This window comes from Podospora pseudopauciseta (assembly GCF_035222475.1).
Source record: "Podospora pseudopauciseta strain CBS 411.78 chromosome 5 map unlocalized CBS411.78m_5, whole genome shotgun sequence".
Lineage (NCBI taxonomy): Eukaryota > Fungi > Ascomycota > Sordariomycetes > Sordariales > Podosporaceae > Podospora > Podospora pseudopauciseta.
The window spans coordinates 588,918-608,741 of record NW_026946665.1 but is presented as its reverse complement, the minus strand read 5'-3'; the positions used below and the strand labels follow the sequence as shown (position 1 = coordinate 608,741).

At 50.3% G+C, this 19,824-nt stretch overlaps 6 protein-coding genes and 1 non-coding gene across 7 annotated transcripts; 3 read left to right on the top strand and 4 right to left on the bottom strand.

The window, feature by feature from the left end:
• Positions 1 to 2,454: 2,454 nt before the first annotated feature.
• QC763_0074660 lies at positions 2,455 to 2,541 on the bottom strand. Its single transcript has one exon. It is a non-coding gene; the product is annotated as a tRNA-Lys (tRNA).
• A 1,614-nt stretch (positions 2,542 to 4,155) lies between these two features.
• On the top strand, positions 4,156 to 4,877 carry QC763_507880 (uncharacterized protein). Its single transcript, XM_062913376.1, has 2 exons — positions 4,156 to 4,341; positions 4,393 to 4,877. Exons 1-2 carry the CDS (start codon positions 4,308 to 4,310, stop codon positions 4,659 to 4,661), a joined length of 303 nt encoding a protein of 100 aa, XP_062764781.1. The 5' UTR covers positions 4,156 to 4,307; the 3' UTR covers positions 4,662 to 4,877.
• Positions 4,878 to 6,079: 1,202 nt separating this feature from the next.
• QC763_507870 (uncharacterized protein) lies at positions 6,080 to 6,718 on the bottom strand (the record flags this gene model as incomplete). Its single annotated transcript, XM_062913375.1, has 2 exons — positions 6,080 to 6,614; positions 6,660 to 6,718. 2 exons carry the CDS (start codon positions 6,716 to 6,718, stop codon positions 6,080 to 6,082), a joined length of 594 nt encoding a protein of 197 aa, XP_062764780.1.
• A 1,448-nt stretch (positions 6,719 to 8,166) lies between these two features.
• Positions 8,167 to 8,850, bottom strand: QC763_507867 (uncharacterized protein; the record flags this gene model as incomplete). The annotated part of the gene is made up of 1 exon (XM_062913374.1): positions 8,167 to 8,850. The coding sequence occupies one exon, from the start codon at positions 8,848 to 8,850 to the stop codon at positions 8,167 to 8,169; it is 684 nt and encodes a 227-aa protein (XP_062764779.1).
• Positions 8,851 to 9,231: 381 nt separating this feature from the next.
• Positions 9,232 to 10,899, top strand: QC763_507865 (uncharacterized protein). The gene is made up of 3 exons (XM_062913373.1): positions 9,232 to 10,191; positions 10,252 to 10,440; positions 10,499 to 10,899. Exons 1-3 carry the CDS (start codon positions 9,625 to 9,627, stop codon positions 10,598 to 10,600), a joined length of 858 nt encoding a protein of 285 aa, XP_062764778.1. The 5' UTR covers positions 9,232 to 9,624; the 3' UTR covers positions 10,601 to 10,899.
• QC763_507860 (uncharacterized protein) lies at positions 10,869 to 12,098 on the bottom strand (the record flags this gene model as incomplete). Its single annotated transcript, XM_062913372.1, has 3 exons — positions 10,869 to 10,948; positions 11,037 to 11,768; positions 11,843 to 12,098. 3 exons carry the CDS (start codon positions 12,096 to 12,098, stop codon positions 10,869 to 10,871), a joined length of 1,068 nt encoding a protein of 355 aa, XP_062764777.1.
• A 7,021-nt stretch (positions 12,099 to 19,119) lies between these two features.
• Positions 19,120 to 19,509, top strand: QC763_507840 (uncharacterized protein; the record flags this gene model as incomplete). The annotated part of the gene is made up of 1 exon (XM_062913371.1): positions 19,120 to 19,509. One exon carries the CDS (start codon positions 19,120 to 19,122, stop codon positions 19,507 to 19,509), a length of 390 nt encoding a protein of 129 aa, XP_062764776.1.
• Positions 19,510 to 19,824: the final 315 nt, after the last annotated feature.

Below are 19,824 nucleotides of genomic sequence, written 5' to 3'. Positions count from 1 at the left end.
TTTGACGGGGCTCTGGCATCGGCGCAGCGGCGGCGTTATCTCTTTTTCTGAGCCGTGACTGCCGCTGACCGCCCATCAGAGCCATCAGGCCAGCCATGCAACGGTCGATCCCAATGCTCCCGATCAGCAGATGGAACCAAGACACCAAGCCCTAGCATTCCTGGGTCTTCCTGGGCCGGCCTGCACAAGCGAGCGATCATCTGTGACGGCGCAGGTTCTGTGGCTTCTCCTCTTTTGGCATCGCCGGCGGATGGCGGGGTTCCTCGCCCATCGCCAGTTCATTGCGTCATCGTGTCTTGGGCGAATGCAACAGTGGGGCTTGACGCCAGACGTCGCCAGGGGTTAGCGACCAGGGCCCAAATGTCCCCCGGATTGGGCATAGTGAGGTTATCAATCTTCAGCATCTAGACATCACAAAAATTATTCAACATTCTTGGATTTGTTCTCGAAGCCGCCATCGAAAAAGAAAAAAAAAGGGGTCTGCCGATCTCCGGAGGATTTGCTGGCCGGCCAGGTGCAGTGAGGCCCGTGGAGGGTGTCACACCAGAAAGCCGACTGATGTTGTGTTCCAAGCTTCAGAGGAAAGGTCGCCCTGGAAGGTGCCTGGCCTGGATGGAGAGCACCCAAGCTTCGTGGTGCACCTGCATGAACGAGGCACAATGACTGTCCAGGTGACGAGGACGCGGGCCCGTCGGGTTGCATTTCCAGCTTCCATGTCCTGCTTCCCTCACTCACCGCTTTTGACAGCCTCCTTTGCGTTGCCTGTGTGGGATGCCGAATATAAGTTTAACGACGTGGCAGCTCGAAGCGGAGCCTGGTCTCTTCGGGGGCAACAATACTTTGTGCGCAATTCGACTGCTCACGTATGACCAGTCAACAATCCCAGACGTCGATATGCCGACCGACCGAATGCGAACAACAACCTGTAAGATATGATCAGTTCTCGGCGGTGGTCAGACCAAAGTATTCCCCGACGTTTCCATTCCGGAGGATTCACAACTTGGCCGAACCCGAGGACATGATAACACATCGCACACTCGCCACATGCCAGCTCGACACACTCAAAAAGTTGACATGGCGCTATTGGTGGGGCGCATACGGAGTAGGTCCGCCGACCAAACAGTGAACAACCCGACAACCCCCTTCTCGTTGTTCGGTCCATGGACTCCGTACCCGTCCGAGTCCCTGAATGCCACGACACCTGACCCATGACAAAAATGGACATCTGCCATGCCATGCGTGCCATGTCAAGAGACGGGCCGCATAATGCGAAATAAGTGCTATGGTGTTTTTTGGCCCCTGTGCCTGTGTTCCTGAATTAGCCCTCTGCCTGCTTCCGACGACAATCCACTCCAACTGCCGCTTGTCGTGTAGATATACGTGTGTCATTCGTTGTCCTGAGGTTCTAGAGCCGCTCGTTGAGGATCAGCTTGGAGGTTTCGAAATATGCAAGCACTTCCATGCTGCAGGTGGTGGCGGCAAGCCATGGCGGTACCTGAGCCCGATTCCTCTCTTTCGGCTCGTTGGCCGAATCCGAGTGATTCCTGACTGATGGGAACGCAACCACTCAGAGGAGAGGAGGTTACGTACGTTTTCTCACTCTCACTTACGGTGCCCGGAGCCTGGTGAGAGTGTGTTCTCATGACGGGACTTTTGGATCTCCCTTGCACGGAAGGTTGCAGTAAGTACAGATCTTCCTTTTCTTTTTCCCGCATATCCTCTTGAGGGAAGGGAATACGATATGGAGAAGGCATTGGACATGACCAACCGCCCTTGCGTTATGCTACTAGTGACGCTATGGAAACGTTCCATGCATGCGACGCTCGATGCTTGGTGCAGGGCAGGTTAGCGAGCACACAGCATGGGTTCCTTCGAAAAGCAACACCCCCTCAAAGTGTTCAGGGAAGGTGGTGATAACTGAGGAGTGGGATATATATTGCCATCCCCCATCCCGTCAGTCTTGGCCCATATATTTGCTCCTGCGTTCGCCGCTCTCGATCCCGTGTTACTTTATTGGGTAAGTCGTCTTCATGCGCGGGGAGAATATGCCAAAATATATCGTGATGATAATATCTCTTATTCAATCAGTATACAATATCTATCATATTTGCTGCTGCTGTTGTTGATATCGTCTCTTCTGCCCCTCGTTTAATTCCAACGGGTGCTGATTCAAAGCGGGGCAGCCAGTTTTCTTTGTTTCCGACCACCAAAAAAAAGAAGAATATGGGGTTACAACTGGGCTCACACGTGCCATCATCGTCTTGGCTGCCGGGATGCTATTAATAAGCAAGACATTGGACAGTGCCCACATTCCAGTGCTGACGCTGTGTTGATAATGGCCAAGGAGAAGATGCTCACCTGGGCAACCATCAGCTCTCAAGAGGTAAGAAAAGGGTTAGTAGAGGAAGGAAGGGGGAAAAAAAAAAAATTAAGAATCGTCGAAGACGGGAATTGAGCCCGACGTGGGGGTCGAACCCACAACCTTGAGATTTCGGAGTACTCCTTAAGAGTCTCACGCTCTACCGATTGAGCTAGCCGGGCAGGCCAACCAATGTTTGATGGTGGTGCAGTCTGGATTTCGATACTATGGTAGGTATGCAGTCGAAATGATCTTGTCAAAGAGAATGAGTAAAGATTATCAGTAGCGTTTTTGAGACTACTGGATATGGGTGATTTTTTTCTGCATCAAAGCCAAGACACCTTGAATAAAAAGCAACTTCCCTTCGCGCAGCCTAACTCCTCTGGACTCTGGAATGTACCCTGCATACAACCGCCCTCAGCCGCATAGACCAAGGACTCACCAACAGCAATATATTTTGCCTTCATTCCAACCGCGTCAAGAGTGGTAGATGGGTCGTTGACCGAGGCACGGCTGGCTACACAGCATACAGCGGCTCGTTCGCTGGAAGATACTTATGCGGGCTTTTTTCAACGGCAGGGAGGAGAGCACAGCATTCTCTAGCGCTTATGATAAGATAGTTTGTGGCTTGTTGCCGTTATGCAGATTTATGCAGTGGGTATTCGCGGCAATGGGGAGGGAGAGTCAGGGCGGTGGTTGGTTGGCTTATGGCGGTTGGGTGCATGCATTTGTGTGGAAGCCTTGAGTGGTGAGGAGCTATTCTGGTTTGTTAGGGGTGATATTGGGTCTAGATGAGTAGATATTCTCTTGAGTAGTTCAATCACATACCTAGAGAGTGGTAAGTGGGTTTTGAACAAGACATTGGAGAATGAAGGTGAATGGAAGGGTGATTCATTAGCATGATCAGTACTTCAAAAGATGAGAGATGTTTTTGGGATGTGGTGTGGCACCTCGGCAGGATCTTGATGCAAGGTGCTGTACCTGGCGTTGTTGGGCGGTTGGTGGCGTTAGCTTCGAGGTGATGCTCACTAGCTGACCTGACTGACTGGTAAGGACTCATCTATGGTACGGGATTTAGAGCAAACTATTGCCTCGGGACTTGTACATGCGCAGTTCCATCATATTTATTCGAGGCGAGCGGTTAGGCAAAGGCTGCTGTTGGCTTCCACCCTGTGGCTTCTGCAGGCTTGATCCTTCGGTCCACGGGGCTGGATGGCTGATATAGAGTTGGGGGCGGTGGTCTCTGTGAATTATTGGCGTCGAAACTTGAAAAGGTCGACACATCAAGATCTGAACAAGGCAGTTTGTTGAGCTGGGTTTTTCTCAGACATTGATCATGAGGACAAAGCAAACCCATACTTCCGAGACGCTGACAAAACTTTGCCATCGGCAATACCTTCCTTTTCACTTTAAGCACCAAAAGAGAAATTTGTTCAGGACGAAGGCATCCGAACCGATCAGTGACTTCCACATAATCAAAGCCCCCATGCATAAATGATGTGCGCTGTCAAACCATCAATGCCAAGCATTTTACCCCTATTGCCGATTCAGGGGCTGGGATGATCAAACCACACCTGTCACCGCTTACTACCACAACACCAAGGCATTTCGGACGGCAATGGTTTGTTGACTCGGTAGGTACTAGATCGGCGGTATTACTTGATCGCATTGTGAGCACTGTTGACACAACTGTCCGGACGATAGTATGATCCGCAGCAGTGACAGTCGCATCGTTCCCGGTCTTTCAGATGGGAAGTGATTGTCGTCCTCTAAGTGAAGAAGTGCAATAAACATCGACTACATAAAGCGTCGCAAATCCGGGGAAATGGAGTTATTATCATTCATGCTTCCATCATCTCATCTCTTCATCCGATTCACTTCATAAAACGACCTGGTGTCGGCATCAGCTCTGTGAGCCTTTTATCCAACTTTTAACACCGCTTCCAAGATGGTCCGCATCACTGTAACTGCCCTCCTGGCTTGTAGGTGACATGCCTTCCACAGGACTTTGACTTTTACTAACGAGGTCTTAGTCGTCGTCACTGCCATGGCACAAATCACACCCAACAATGCCGGTGCGAGAAACGTTGGGCAGGGAAACGGCTCGCAGTTCATCACTGGGGGCTGCGTCAACAATGCCGACTGCGCTTCAGGGTGTTGCGCTGATGCGAATGGCGTGGGGGTTTGCTCTGCTGAGGCTGCTCAGTTCCAAAATGGGAAGAATGGATGTGGCTTTGTTGATCCGAATGCTCAGGGGACCATTGCTGCTGCTCAGGCTCAGGTTGCGCGGCAGGGATTCTGAGGGAAAGAATCATGTAGATGGGAGTGTTCAGCTGGCATGAGCTATCTTCCTGCAGCCTGGCGTTTCTACCTACTAATTAACCTGCTGACATGCTGAAATCGCATTTGTATCCAGTCTTCCAATCGCGTACTTGATGTCAAACAAATGATAATGATAGAGAAAGATACAGACAGATTTCAGTTCCCGAGTGGCCTCTGCTACCCAAGAATAAGCTCCGCATCCTTCTCCATACTTTCCCATGCTGTTCTGATCACGTGGCCCACACCCCGTCGATATGCCACCCCATCGATCCACTCCACCCAGAGAACGTTATAGAAGGTTTAGATGTCCTTATCGTCATTCAACGGAAAATCACCCTTGTAACCACGTGAGATCGCCACAATGTCACACGGGTAGCCTATGGTCTCATCCCCATCCTTCTTCTCATTCCTCCAGGAGTTCAGCAATTCGTTATCCTCTTTGCTATGCGGTCGAATTTCGTCCACTTCTTGGTCTTCAGAGTTTCGAAGTACAAGGGGGAGCTCGAGAAACATTTGATATAGGTCGAATGGCTCTTCTGTGCTCCCAAGCTCTTCTGGCATCAATCTGCGCTCCTTGTCACCCCAAAGACGCCCCTGTTGCGTCAAGGCACAAATCTATCTCCCTATAGGCTGCGGTATTTGTGCTACAGACGATTAAAGGTGTCTTCCATAGGGGACGGGATGACGAAGAAAAGTGGTCGGTAAGCCAACTCCAGGGATATAACCAATCTGCTCGACACTCGCCCTATCTAAGTTCTGATAGGAAGCTTGATTTTGGACATAGGCGTTGCTCTTTTGGAAAAAGAGTCGGCGTAGTAGGTTGGCCTCTGCACTAAGCTCTATTTGATTTGGTGGACAAGGAACTTTCGATGTTGAGCAACCCTCCAACCATGCGGGAGGTTGCTAATGTTACCCATGTATTCTTTTTTCTAACTGTACTAGTCATTTTGAGGGGGAATTTTGACAGGGATAGAAGTGACGGAGCAACGTAGTTTCCATGTGGGGATCGATATGGTTTGTTGTGGAGGTCGAACGTTGTCCTGCCCGAGGAGACCCCCTTCCCAATACTGCAGAATTTTACCTTTCCAGCCAGACCAACCCCAACGAGGTGGACACTCCCGGGAGTGACTGGATGCTTGCCGTACTTCAGTGAACGGTACGGTTGTCTGAGTGTGTCAGAGTAGCGCAGAGTCCAACAATGATACAGGAATGCCATGAAGAAAGCCGCGTGGAAACTGATGTTCAATATAGATCGCTAGGGTTCCCTCGAAAGCAAGCAAAGCGTCTTCGTCATATGTCAATGAGCGTTGGTTAAATGTCGAAATGTCCTTTCCCAGGTCGGTCAGACTTGCTGCTCCCACACCCACCCTACTCCAGCAGACGTTATCTAGATTAGGTTTATTCAGGTCTCCTAATCGACTCGGTTGTCGTCCTGTAATCACGCGCAGCGAAGACATCGTCCTCACAGAAAAAGGATTCTGCACACCTCCACCAAACAGACCCGTCAACAGATGTTAACCGTCGCTGTGAAAACTGGAGTTCCTGCCACGTCCAACCACGGCGTGCCCATGTGGTTCCTTCCAGTGCAAGATTTTGTGGGGCACGCACGGAGATGGTGTCGCTGAGTTCTAGTTCGGGGTGCAACCGTCGAGGCTGAGAAACGTTGGGAATACCGCGCAAGCCATGGTCGGCATCTAGGCCATCGCCAGCTACAATAGTAAGTCGAGTGTTCTCATATATCTTGGCCATATCCCGAATTTGCGTATATTTTGAGCCTTCTTCATGAACGATGCAAAGCGAGTCGACCCATAAATATCTCTCGTCTATCAAAGGGACCAGACCAATAGCATCGTTGATAGGCGCAGGCATCATTACTCTTAACCGATCAAATACACGGTCCTTTTGGTGAGCCAACAAATTGGCGCGCTCTGTCCTGAGCATCGCTACCTGTCCCCACACATAGCTCAACGCAACATACTGTAGTTCGGCCTTTGCCGGTACCAGGCATCGCTTCTTGGTGTCAATAAGCCACGCCATGGACTGGGGAGGGTCACCCTTGATCAAGCACTTTCCGCCGTGGGCTCTTTCGCAGCCATGCTTCCAAGAGTTCACCTGGTCGAAGTTGATATCTTTACGATCGAGACTTGTCACGCTGTCTAGTCGGCCTTTTGATAAGCATGCCAGACTTGTGTCTGTTGATCCCCGATTTTCTTTTGTGTCGTCAAACTCGAGGGCTAGGAAATTCATCCGTTTCCAGGCTGGACGGGCGAATGCATTCAAGGACACCGTTGCCGAGTGCCCAAGCCTCTGACGCGTTACATACTCGGAGTTGAAGAAAGACTAGTGAGCTTCGCACCCCGAATCCGAAACTAGGTGACCATACGTGCCTAATCCACTGATTTTCTATATCATGGGAAGGTAGTCAGCAACTGAATTCTACTGAAATTAAAAGGCCAAGCGTATCCGCAAGCACTATCATCCTGCCCCTTAAAGTGCAGATGGGTATCTCCTTACTGTGGTTAGGTATGAACCACTCATCTCTTTCGTGTTGGCTCTTCAGGTAAAACGAGACTACCTCCAAAATCTTCCCGCAAATCTTGCACGAAGGGTTCGACAGAATGTTGAGGGGGTTGATTCGAGATGGATTCCGAATGTACGTCAGTATATGGAAATTCAATCGATAAGACTGGACCTGCGGTGAAAGACCTTCTCTCCTCGAGGAGAAGACGGCAACTATCGCGAACTTGAAGGAATTTTAAACGGAATGGGGCTTCAGGTCGGTGATTTGGCTGCAACATTGGCCCTTTGAAAAGACATGACGGCCTGTGGATAAAAGGGTATGTTGTGAAGTCCAAAGACCTCTCCGACCCTTTGCGGGGTTTGTCAGTCACTGCCACCGAACGATAGTTGAGTGGATGTAAAGCTTTTGTAATTGGCAAAGCAGCCACAGTTATTGTTTCATCACGTGTTTAAATGATTGAGGGAAGCTTATCGGACGTGTGGTCTCGTTGGAGAACATGAGCTACCCTGGCTAACCCTAAACACCGTGGTGAAGAAACGGAGACTGCAGTTGGGAACGAGCCCTCTAAAGATACTTTACAAGCCTTCAAGGATTCAAAAAGGCTTTCAATACGTTGGTTTTTGAAGATAGGTAAGCTACGGCAGTTCGGAAGTTTGAGCCTCAGTCGAGAGGTATGTTAGAGGTATCTCTCGCTGTAGCGTTTGATACTTTGTCACAGTCTCTATTATACTGTCCACAGCCTGTTCTCCTATCTGAGTTCCAGGATTATCCCCACCTTTTGAACATGAATTCATAATCCTCATGATAAACCCACAATTAAAAGGAAAAGAATGAAAAGGCCGAAACAACACAGGATACACTGAGCAGTGGCCCTGCCAATACAAAAAGAAACGCATGGTTGAATTCATGATGCCCCATCACGGAAACCCCCAAACCCATGGGAATCCAAGACCTAAAGTCCCCTCTACTCCTCCACCTTCACCCTCCCCCCCTCAACAACCCACTCAACCCCACCCTTCACCCACCCCCTATAATCCCCCATATACCTCCCCTCCGTCGTTCCCCCTTCAACCAAAATCTCCTCCCTCCCCACCGGCGCCCACCACATCCCATCTAGGCTCTCCCTATCCAAACCAACTTCATACTCCAACCCCGGCTCCAACCCATCAACACCAGTAGGCTGCACCGACCTCCTTACCCTCCTCTCCCTTCCTTCTTCATCCACCTCCCACCCCTTCTCCGCGATGGCCTTTGGCACAGGCCGGATTTTATTCACCCCTCCACCTCTCCCAAAGGGGGTTGAGATTGTGGTGGGAGTGTTAGGGAGTAAAGTGAGGTAGAACTGCTCGTCTGAATCGCCTCTGACGCGGGTTACGGGGGAACGGTTGACTTGAAAAAGACAGGTTTCGATTTTTTGGCGGGAGGGGAGGGAGTGGATTGTTATTGTGCGGTTTGTTAGGGCGGAGGGTAGGGCCAAGGGGCGGTTGAAGGTGCAGAGGGTTATCGGGGTGGGGTGGTGGGTGAGGAGGGAGAGGGTTAGGAAGGGGGGGAGGGGGTTGGTGGTGAAGGAGTGGGTTTCTGGGGTGATGGTTATGGTGATGTGGATTTTGGCGGGAGGGCTGGTGGTGGTGGGGGTTGTGGTGGACATGTTTGCTGGTGTGTTGTGTCGTTGGATGGTATTGCAGTTGGGTTAAAGAGTTGAAGACGATGAAGGTTGATGATTGTGACGCAGTAAGTCGGTTTAGGTAAGATAGGTCAAAAGCCGCTGGTTGTTTGATCTGGGCTGAGAAGGATAGATGTGAAAGCTGAAAGTGTTGAGTTGCTCAGAATACTCAGCTGATGAAAAAAGATGCCGTCGGTGAGACTCAAATACTCGGGTCATCGGCACAGCGTAAAAGGAAGGAGAAAAAAGAAAGAAACGGTTTGCGTGGCACGGTTTATGCACCCACTTAGTAGACCCCGCATTTTGTGTAATCGAATACAGGTTTCCATCCCGGTAATCTCACCGGACCAGTTATCCAAAGCTTCAGAAAGCTCACTCCATGACGTCGCCACAGCTTCCTCCTGGACAGAGACATCCAATACGAAGATGAGCAACCACAATGGCCACCAACAAATGCCACTTCAACTCATGCCATGAGACGCGGCGCAGTCAGCGAGAACCATGAGGTTCACCCAGCAAGCTGACATCCGCCATGGCCGAAGCCTGTTTCAGCATGTCATACAGAACCAGACAACAGGAGTCTCTGTCTGATCATCAGCCTTGTCAATGTCCGGCCGACAGACGGGTATTCTATATCGATAATGTCGGTGAGAAGAAATGCATATAACTTCTCTCCACCGCCAGTCCAAAGCAGACGGTGCATTCACACAGTCCTTCACATCCTTCCCTCATCCAGCTCTTCAGCACTGACCAAAAACCATGCACCTCATCCGCACCCTCTTTCTGGCTTCAAGCCTGTCCCTGGCGCACGCCAGCGTCCTACCCTCCACCCCCAAGCCCGGCATCAGAGCCCTCTCCAAGCGGGCTGAGCCCAACACAGGAGAAGACTTCCCCGAGGACGAAGAGCCCGTCCCCAACCGTCTCAACAAAGTCGAAACCGCCTTCAAAGACGCCATCGAGTTGACCTCTGCCGTCTTGTCCTTCATTGAAACCGACGAGACAATCTATCCCCACTACTTTGACCCGGCAGACCGTGAGGAAATTACCCGAATCTTCAGAGACCTTAACAATGACGGCGAAGGTCATGACATGCTGGGGAACTTCCTCGTGCAAACTACCGATCTTGACAATGCCTGCGGTGATCGTGGACTGGCGTACTCGGGTGATTACAATACTGAGCAGCCTTTTATCGTGGTTTGCCCTCGTGCTTTCAACAAGAAGGCTATTGGTGATCTTGAGGGGAAAGACCGTGGGGATGAGGATGCGAGGGACTTCTATGCTGCTTGTGCTGAGGATGGGGGGGATATTGCGGATAATGTCAGCTTTGTAAGTGTCTCCCTCTTGGTGTTCATCATGATCAGCTTTTATTGACTTAACTCATTACAGCATTTTAACACCCTCGGAATGACACTCCTCCATGAGTACCTCCACTATGACCTCATGATCCAGTCTTCCTTCGGATCTATTGTTGACAATCCTGATGATGAACCTGGCTATGGCCCGGTTGCCGTTTATGATCGGTTGCCGAAAGACTTGGCTCGGGTCAATGCTGACAGTTACGCCTATTACGCTGCGGTAAGTTTCAATCTCTTAGTCGAGAAGTTTGTTAGTCAGGCACTGATGTTGATGATAGGAGGTGTATTGGTCTCTGATCTGCCAGAAAGAGTTCCAGGGCCCCCGTGAGGGCATTGATGACGCCGACCCTGACTGTGGAGAGCAGACTTGCGAGACTTGATTCTGAAAACAATGAACGAGATACCTAGCTAGGTACACAGGGAAGCATTTGGTCAGAGCGTTTGGTTGTACAGGAGAGCTATTGGAGAATGCTTACAGGGCTTGAATTGCAGGTTGAATCACATGTGGAAGATGCTTGGCGCTTGTATCTGAATATCTGTTTGATTGGCCTATAAAGCCTTTCTAGTCCTTAGAATTAGTTGCATCCGTCAGCCTGGTCCCCTCAGAGCTCTTGAAATACCCAGCGTCCACAATATCTGACTCTGTCATTATTCCTTGGACTCAATGTCAACATTTGCAGTGGCATCCTTGTCATGGAGCGAGACGCTCTCTGAGCCTGGTGCTTCTCCTGCTTAGCTTGAGTGAGTTCGGTGACTGCGGAACAGGCTTTGCTGTCGACTTCGTAGCACCTTGTGGTAGAGGTGTTTCTTGCTTACTTGCGTCGGGTGAAGATGATAGTTCCAGTGGTTCTGCCGAGCAAAGACGAGGTGAGCTAAGGGGCGGCGGAGAGTCCAAAGGGGGTGGTGAGCCTAGTGAAGGCGGCGAGACTAAGAGTAATTCAGAGGGCGCCGGCGGTATTTTTCCAGATCCATCTTCAAGTTTCCTACGCTTGCCACTTGATGCCTGGGACATGTTGTCTTCTGAAGCCCCTGGGTCCCTAGGGCTCTTGGTGACAATTGGCAAGCCCCTTTCGTCATACTCTAGAGTGACGACGAAGGATTCCTCTGATTCATAGTTTGTGAGTTCATCAAAAGCCTCCTGTAACTCTGGATAGTCGCCTTTCTCAAACAGAACGACACCACCAAAATTGCGATCCTCTGCCCAGTAGCCAACTACATCGGCAAGACCATGGGTGTAGCGGTCATGATCGAGATAATCAATACGATAGAAGAGTGTTGGGTGGGGTTCAATGACTTTCTCCCAGCGCAGTTTAAGTCCATCGTCCTCTATCCATCGAGGCGGAACTGTCCAGGATACAGTTTTGTCGATTTCCTCCTGGCTGTGAAACTTTGGATGTCCTTGGTATACAAGAACCGCTAGGTTGTGTACCGCGACGGCGGTCAGTTCGACCAACCTCATCTTGAACTCCCCTAACCCAATCTCAGAAATCTGATATGCTTGCATGATCTGCCCGGTGGGTGAGTTAGAGTGTACCACAATGTAGGATGCTGCTTCAAGATTATAGAGGTTTACCTTTGAGGAAAACTGAAGGATGGCTGGGTCAAATGCGTCGCGAAATAACCGCGCTTGATCAAGGGCACCCTCACAAAGATTCTCGTGTTCAAGCAATGGGTGGCCTTTCTCGAGTAGACATCGCGGCCTTCAAAGACCCACATCATCAAAGGAACGCCATCAATCAGCTGCGCTATGCTCAACTCAGCCAGCTCTGTTGAAAGAATGTTCTGAATAGCATTGACGAGCAAGTGATAGTGATCAGGATCAAACACTTCGATCGACACCTCGGAAGACCTCTTTCGCAGCAGCGCTTCGACATCCATTGTTGAGAAAAGCTGGGGTGTGGTGATTGTGTAGATCGATCAGACTGTCTGGAAAGTGATGCAAAAGGTTGTCTGTGTTTTGACAGGACTGGGCGGGAGAAGAATGAAGTGAAAAGCGATAAGTGCGGGGCTTATTCTCGGCCACGCAAATTGTTCAGCGGGTGTTCCCTATGTATGCAACCCGATCTTACTTACTGAACCACGAGACTAGCCGTCGAGTGTGCTCCGGTCACACTGAACTATTTCCTTGACTTTTGTCTGAATATGTTCGAAACACTCAGATAGCGGCATAGGCACCTCCTTGTTGCCAGATAACGGTGTTGTTGCAAGTTGCAGCTCGTTCACCTCATTTTGGATGTCGACCAAGATCTCTTTCAGAGATTTGCCCATGATGAATGGTCAAGAATTGACTTTCGTCTATGGAAAAGGCGTTGTGTCCTGCGAGGCGATCAGGTAAAGTAAGATGATGTAAGAGGCAATGACAAAATAACTTGGGTTGTCAGGCACCATTATCGTACACCTGGTCAATCTCAAGTCAAAATGCAGTGAGGGTCAGATGGGGGAAACAAGTTAGAGAAATCAGAAGAGGCCATAAGGCTCGGTGAGAGGGAGTGGTCGAAGGACCCTGAGAACTACCTCTTCTTCAAGATGGTCCGCGGACAGGAGCAGGCTGGGTCTGGGTACAGGGCTACAGATACTGAGGCAACTGAATTGTGCACCTCGTCACCCCACAGAACCGCACTTCTGCAGCCGACATGATCAATATTACCTACCCAGGAATTTTTTCCTATCAAGATGCGCAGCCGCCCTCTGCATGAGACTGGATTATTGTGGTGGGCTTGACATCCCCCCGCTCACGAATCTATCTGTGGGTGATGTGGCTGCAGAAGTGCACTTCTATTAAGAGCGACACGTAAGCTGACTGGACAGGCAAAGCAACTGAGCTCCTAAATAGAGAGTCGGATACTAAGTAGGAAAGGTAAGGTACCTTGGCTTCTTTTTACAACAGCGATGTTTTAAATTGCGACCGAGGTCGATCGGGTTTTCTTTTCCGCCATTGTTATTCTCTCATTTTGCTACGTACCTAATTCAATTCCGTTGACTCGAGTGCTTCTCTTACACAACAATGCCTGAACTTGTGACACCAGTAGCTGCAATCAGGCTTTTCCTTGGACTGCTCGGGTTCGTTACGGGCACATTGGCGACCCTCAATGCCAAGCGCCACAGTGTTGTTTTGTTTCCACATTCCTTCAGGACGATGCTTAACACGCTTGGTGGCCTAAAGGATGCGCTGGCATCCTGGGATTCAACATGAGAAATATTGTCCGGAAATCTATCAGCGATTATGGTGCGCTGACTCCGAGCGGATCAAAGGCCATCTGAAAGACGTTGAGGATTACACTGAGAAGCTAGTCCAGTACCTCGAAACCTTTTCGAGCATTAAGAGGGATCAACGGAGCAATTTCGAGGGCCATTTTCAAGGGAGGATGAAGGGGAAGGTTCGCCCTTTTCAGCGAAGATACCCTAACAACGAGCATTGAGCAACTCACCAAGAGTATGACGAACCTGAAGGAAGTGTCTGATCCGAAATGACTCAGACTGGTAGGCTCAAAGCCAGATCCATTCCCATCTCCCTCTTTATCAATAAAGCTGACCTGTCTAGCTGTGTTTGGACGCGATCTTTGCGCTTTACGCCAGCGGGACAGGAACTTCATATGGCAGTTGGAACTCCGGAGTCTCGCGGCGGCGGATGAACTGAAGAGTGGTGGAATTTGAAAGAGTTGTCAATGTTCTTTCTATCCTTGAGCGGGCTGCCAACAATCTGAGACCTGTTATAGTTCCTGAATACGCCAAATTTCTTTACAATCTAGAGGCCAAGACAACCCCGTAGGACTGGATCAACACGATATTTGAGCCAAACCACGTTGCTACCAGCAATCCAACAGTGACTCGAAGCAATGGGGTGGAGCGGGACACAACTGAGCCCTTAAGAAATCTCTTCAGCAATGGAGTTTTCAATGAGCCCCGTATTTACCATGCATGGGAAAAGGACCGTGCCGATCTTATTCTCTTGTTGGTCAAATGGGCCATCGTTCTGTGGGAGTGTGATTGGACCGAAGATATCTGTTGCTCTGGCATTCGGTGTGTGGAAAACGGGATCGGCGAAAATATAGCCATGTCATTGCATACCCTAGGCACTTGTCAGGGCCATGAGTCTATGGTTTCGCAGATCCATCAAGATCTGGGATCTCGCTAAGGGTTCCAACCCTGCGACCACCCCGATTCCAAGCTCGTTAATCTTGGTTTGACCCTCGCAGAGTTAATCTGCACTACACCCTTTCAAGTCGTGGGCTCCGCACCAGAACCCCCCTATTATCAGAAGTGGAAGGATGGCGCGTGGGTCGATATCGATAAATCCGTGCTGCTGCGGGATATACATTCAAGATCTTTATCTATCTGGCCTCGAAAGGCTGTTGAGTTCTGCCTCGATGAGACTGTCAAGTGGGAAGGTGACAACAGGGAAATGGTGGACTTTCATTCCAGTTACGTTGAGAAGGTTATCAAGCCGTAAGTATACCTTTTCGCAAACCAATAGACCGTAGCAATTGCCCTGGACTGACAGCATATTTCATAAGGCTTGGAAGATGGCACTCGAACACAACGATAGCGAGGTCATTCCGCTGGACTCTGGGACTTGGCTAATGGCTGCCTTTGCTCTTCAAAACACACCAAGCAATCTCAGCACTGATAGTAACTACCAAACAGCTCCAACATCGCCGAATGGGTCAACAGATTAGCGGGAAAGTGAAATAACAGTCTAGGTAAGGTAGGTTTGTAGACATTAGATTCTGTCTAGGTGCACTTCAATACACTTGCGAGACTCAGAGTGTCTGTCCATGTTCAATTTGAAGAAACCTTTCTTTGGAGCTGCGTTATGATTATTGCACTCAGCTAGATATTTGCTCAGCTGCATGTATTGCCTATTTTGAACTAGGCTTAATTGAGAGGTTGCGGCGTGGGATAGGCACTTAGTCAGGCGTCAACCACTTTCTTATCCCAACGCTCTTATTAGTTCCCAAATACTGAAAGTGATCCAAACGAAGCCGAAAGCACGACTTGATCAATGCCGCACCAGATCCCGTACGGGCCGCCATCTCACATGGACAGGGGGGTAAGGGGCGCAATTCAGGGGGCGCAGGACACATTGATCGGTTTCAATGATCAACCTCACTTCGTTCGCCTGACCAAAACCGACACCATCGACTCAGGTCAGGTATCCAGTCGGTCACTGACTACCTACCTACATATTGCTCTCCTAATTGACGTTGCCAGACCTCTGCCATATCTGCAGGTATTGCAGATTGGTTGAACACATTTATATTGGATTGGTGTGTGATAGGCGGGGAAAGGCTTCTTCAGTGTATCCGGAACAACTCACTCAGCATGGGGGCGGTACCACGCGAAAAGAGCCTATGCGGCAAACTATATCACACCATGAAGCCAACGCCGCAGCAAAAGGATATATATTCAAAGAAAGAACTTGCACGACTCATCACCCAAAGCTCGGTCGCGAAGGAACTAGGGAAATACCATCTCAAGTCTCGGAATTGTACTCAGAAAGCGACAGCCAATCAACGGGCTATGGAGCACAGCGATCAGATATGTCCAACTGGCAACCCACCTCCTCAAAAGACCTTCCGAAAGATCTTTGCTATTCTCGTCAAGATGGAGAAGCCCGGTGCAATCGAGCTGTTCCTCAAGGAGGGGGTTTGTGATGACGATCTACCTTTTATTCAAGAGGGATGGAGCATTCGCCGAAACAGTCAAATATAACCGCTCGGGTGTTTTACCGGATGGACAAGGGTGGATATGAATCAGTTTATACAGTCTCAGGCGATTTTCTCAGCACCCGTCTTCTCACGTGGCGTGGGAAACAGGCCAGTCCAACACTACCGATTGGGTTCGAGCACGATTCTACCGTTTCGAACCCAAGAGCTAGTCGGGAAGGGGGGCTATGGAGAAGTGTTAAAGGTCCAAATATACGATGGACACCACGAGTTTTACAACGATAAGCCAAATGTACGTATGACTCGGCTTTAATAGGAGAGGCAGGGTACTAATGTCACGCTGAATCCAGGACGGAAACTCCTTCACAACTAAAAGGCTCTATTCAGAGAAAAGCTTTCGGCAAGAAATTATGACGCCAATGCTCTTGAGGCTGCCGCCGCACTCTCACCTAAAAACATTACTCGCAACTTACGAAATACATGGCAAATGCCATCTCATGTTCGAATGGGCAGAGTCCGACCTTGAACAATACTGGAAATCAAATCCCAGGCCTGAACCAAACATCAAAACCCGCCGCTGGCTTGCAAGAGAGTGTGCCGGTCTTGTAAGTGGGCTCATGCGAATCCATGGGCCACACATGGTTGGACGACGAACACGCTTCACCCATGCTGACCTGTTCAGACGTGAACTGGACCTGGCCAAGAAATGACTACCAAAATCATTCAGAACGAGGCTCGGGCTATCCGGGGCTCCGGGACATCACGGAGACTTGAAAGACAGCAACATCTTAGTTTTTGTGCCTCAGATAAAGATGGGGAAACTGATAAAACCCTCAGAATATCAGATTTTGGCCTCGCAGATTTTCCTTTGGTTTCGGACAAACAATCATTTGGGGGAACAATTCGATACAATCCCCCTGAATCAACATTCGAACACCAAGTTAGGAGCTACTCTGGCGACATCTGGAGCCTTGGCTGCATCTACCTAGAGTTCATCACCTGGTATATGGGCGGAATCCGCTTGCTCCGCGAGTTCGAAAAGAATCGGAAACACGACGGCGACTATCAAGCTGCGTACTATAACTCGACACGACGCGCCCGAGGGAGCCGCCCATCGTCTTCTCAGCTGCCTTTCCAGTCAAACCGTCCGTAACCCGGGTTAGTCACCACAAGTCCAGCACTCCGCTTTGACTTGGAAACCAACACTAAAGACACAGATATAGTTCATACGCGGCTTACACGGCCACCCCAACTGCACCAACTACATCCGCAATCTTTTGAACATGATCGAAAAGGACATGTTGCTTGTTGAGCCGCCAGTCCAGAGCAATGGCAAGCTCCCCAAGGATACCCGGTAACGTCTCCGATGCAAAGATATCCACAAAAAGCTTAACAAGTGGTACAAGCAATTGCAAGACGGCAACATACCAGATTAGCATCGACCTTCTTCTTCCATGACGTGGAAAGATGCCCTAACATTGGGCGCCGTGTTCATGCTGATGTTCATGATAACGTTGGTAACAGGAATCGGTCTTGTACTTTCCCCGCCACCGTCCGGCAGATGGGGTCTTCAAGAAGTTGGCGCTGCTTTTACGTCCGCCTTGGGGCTCATGTTTTTATATAGCGGCACTATTTCTCTGTTATTAGCGTTCATGGGGCGGGCTCACCCAGGTGACCTGCCAGATGAGTAGATTCCGTTGTGAGGGCAACCCAGTCGTGGATCTTCCACACGCTCCAGCCCGCGGCGACAAATCTGCGGACGGTATTGCTGTGAGGATCATCTAGTAAAAACGAATTCTGGTCTCATGATAAATGCGTCGTTCTGTGGCTTTAACCTACCGCGCCGTACCACACTTGAACGATGATAACGGCAGCTGTTATGATCCATCCCGCTGCCACAACGGATGTTGGGAACCATTGATGTCCAAGAGCGGCGCCGTCGTGTTCGATATCATTTCGGCTGGAGGCCTTACTGGGCCTTTCATTGGTGATGGCCGCTGTGGATTCGCGGTCCCGAGCGTTGTGGTCCAAGACTGGTAGCGCGACACGTGGGATGCAGGGGGCCAGGAGGGCTGCCCAGAGAAGCTTGGGCATTTCGTCATTTGACGACTGACACGCGACAGCTGCTGAGGAACAGTCAGTGATTGAAAGACGAAATCGTGGAAAGAATATGTCGATTGATTGCATTAACTTTCTGACATGTTACGTCGAGGCATTGGAACGGCGAAACCGGGTGAATGGCGTTTTTGGTGACATTCGTTAAGGTACGAGGTCGGGTGGCCGGGCTTATTGTTGCTGAGTGGCTTGGGGGGGGTTCTTGGGGGGTCAAGTGCGGGGGAAAATGTCAACCGTCTGGCACCCGCCATCCCAATGCTGAAACCCCTGAGCCACTGCCAGTTCGATAACCCCTCTTTTCTTCGCTCCTTCTGCAGCTCGAGAAAACTTCTCAGCAGTCGAGAAAAAGCACTGCCGTCCTTCCGTCGTAGCAGCGTCCCACTGACAGTCCTTCACATCTGTGCCCCTGCGTCGCTAGCAGCCTCGGCAGGCTGGACTTGCCCAGAGGGGTCAAGACTGGCTTGGGAACATGCGTCTTTATCTGTGATCACCAGGGGCACGGAGCACAGTGCGGTGGTGCGGAGCTGCATAAAAATTCCCCCGCGAGGATGGATTAATTGCATGTGGAGAACAGAAGCCAGCCTTCACCATGTTCGGAATGGCGCGGATTGGCCTGCCCCACGCGATGTTCCCGTCACATCGTTTCTTCCGCTTCTCTCGTCTCTCTCTCTTTCTCTCTCTCTCTCTCTTCAACCACCCCCAACCCAACCCAACCTCTCGTTCTCGTTTCCGTCCCGTCGACCCCACGACTTTCTCTGATCCGACACATTGGATAAACTGCGACCACGCTGCTGTTCGCTTGCCATTCTTTAATCTCCAGACTGTTCATCCAGTCTTTCCGTCCCTCGACACACCCACCCACAACTACCACCACCACCACCACCACGCGAAAGCACCCGATCTGACTTGTCTCACCCGAGCCGAAAAAGCAATCTTCCAGCCGCTGATCCTCGAGTACCCGAAACATTGATCTTTGGCAAAACGCCCCAAACTCGCACGTCAACTCCAACAACCCACCATCTTTACCGAGTCTTCCGAGTACCATCTCGAGTCCTACACCTACTTTCCACAAACCCACCAACTGCATACCACTGTACATACCACCATCAGCGCACACAATGGGCTTCATCGAGAAAATCCAGGCCAAAATTGAGCTCTTCCGCCTCGAGCAGCGCTACACCCGCAGGCGTCATCGCCGTTCTACTTTTGTTTCCAACGCAATCTACGTTGACGGCGAATACATCTACCAGTCCCCCAACTCTACCGGATCTTCATCCAGCACAGCCAGCAGCGCCAACACCAGCAGGTCCAACACGACCACCATCAGCGCCCAGCAAGCCCCAGTCGACGACCCCGTCAAGGCTCAGAAGAAGCTCAACCGGTGGAGTAGCATGCCCGGGTTCGGCTACAACTCCAAGCCTGACGGCATGCCACGCATCGAAAGCATCGCAGAGGCACACGACTGGAGGACCAAGCAGCAGCAACAGAGAAGCAGCTTTGACCGTTGAAGGAGCTGTCCGAACACCATGACGGAATACGACAGCTATTGCAACCCCCCAATATTGTTTTCTTGGGGCAACGCTTACCATGACTGGCTTTCTTCCTCCAAGCCGCTTCTTTTTTACGACAATGACCAAAAGTTTTTTTCTGGCTTTGCTCGGCATATAGACAGGAGCATTATCCTACGACCGGCACTCTTTTCGGTTTGGAGCCCAATCTGCCTTTTTCACATGACCACGATTGCTCACGAACGGAGCTTGGTGTTTTGATGATGAGGGAGGGAGGGGGCATTTAATATCACTGTTTCAGGACGTATGGTTTTT

Excerpts from the sequence above, each read along its gene's own strand:
- QC763_507865 (XM_062913373.1), top strand. The coding sequence starts at position 9,625 with ATGCACCTCATCCGCACCCTCTTTCTGGCTTCAAGCCTGTCCCTGGCG. Across the intron at positions 10,192-10,251 it reads TTGCGGATAATGTCAGCTTT|CATTTTAACACCCTCGGAAT; the intron begins GTAAGTGTCTCC and ends AACTCATTACAG. Across the intron at positions 10,441-10,498 it reads GTTACGCCTATTACGCTGCG|GAGGTGTATTGGTCTCTGAT; the intron begins GTAAGTTTCAAT and ends TGTTGATGATAG.
- QC763_507880 (XM_062913376.1), top strand. The coding sequence starts at position 4,308 with ATGGTCCGCATCACTGTAACTGCCCTCCTGGCTT. Across the intron at positions 4,342-4,392 it reads TGTAACTGCCCTCCTGGCTT|TCGTCGTCACTGCCATGGCA; the intron begins GTAGGTGACATG and ends ACGAGGTCTTAG.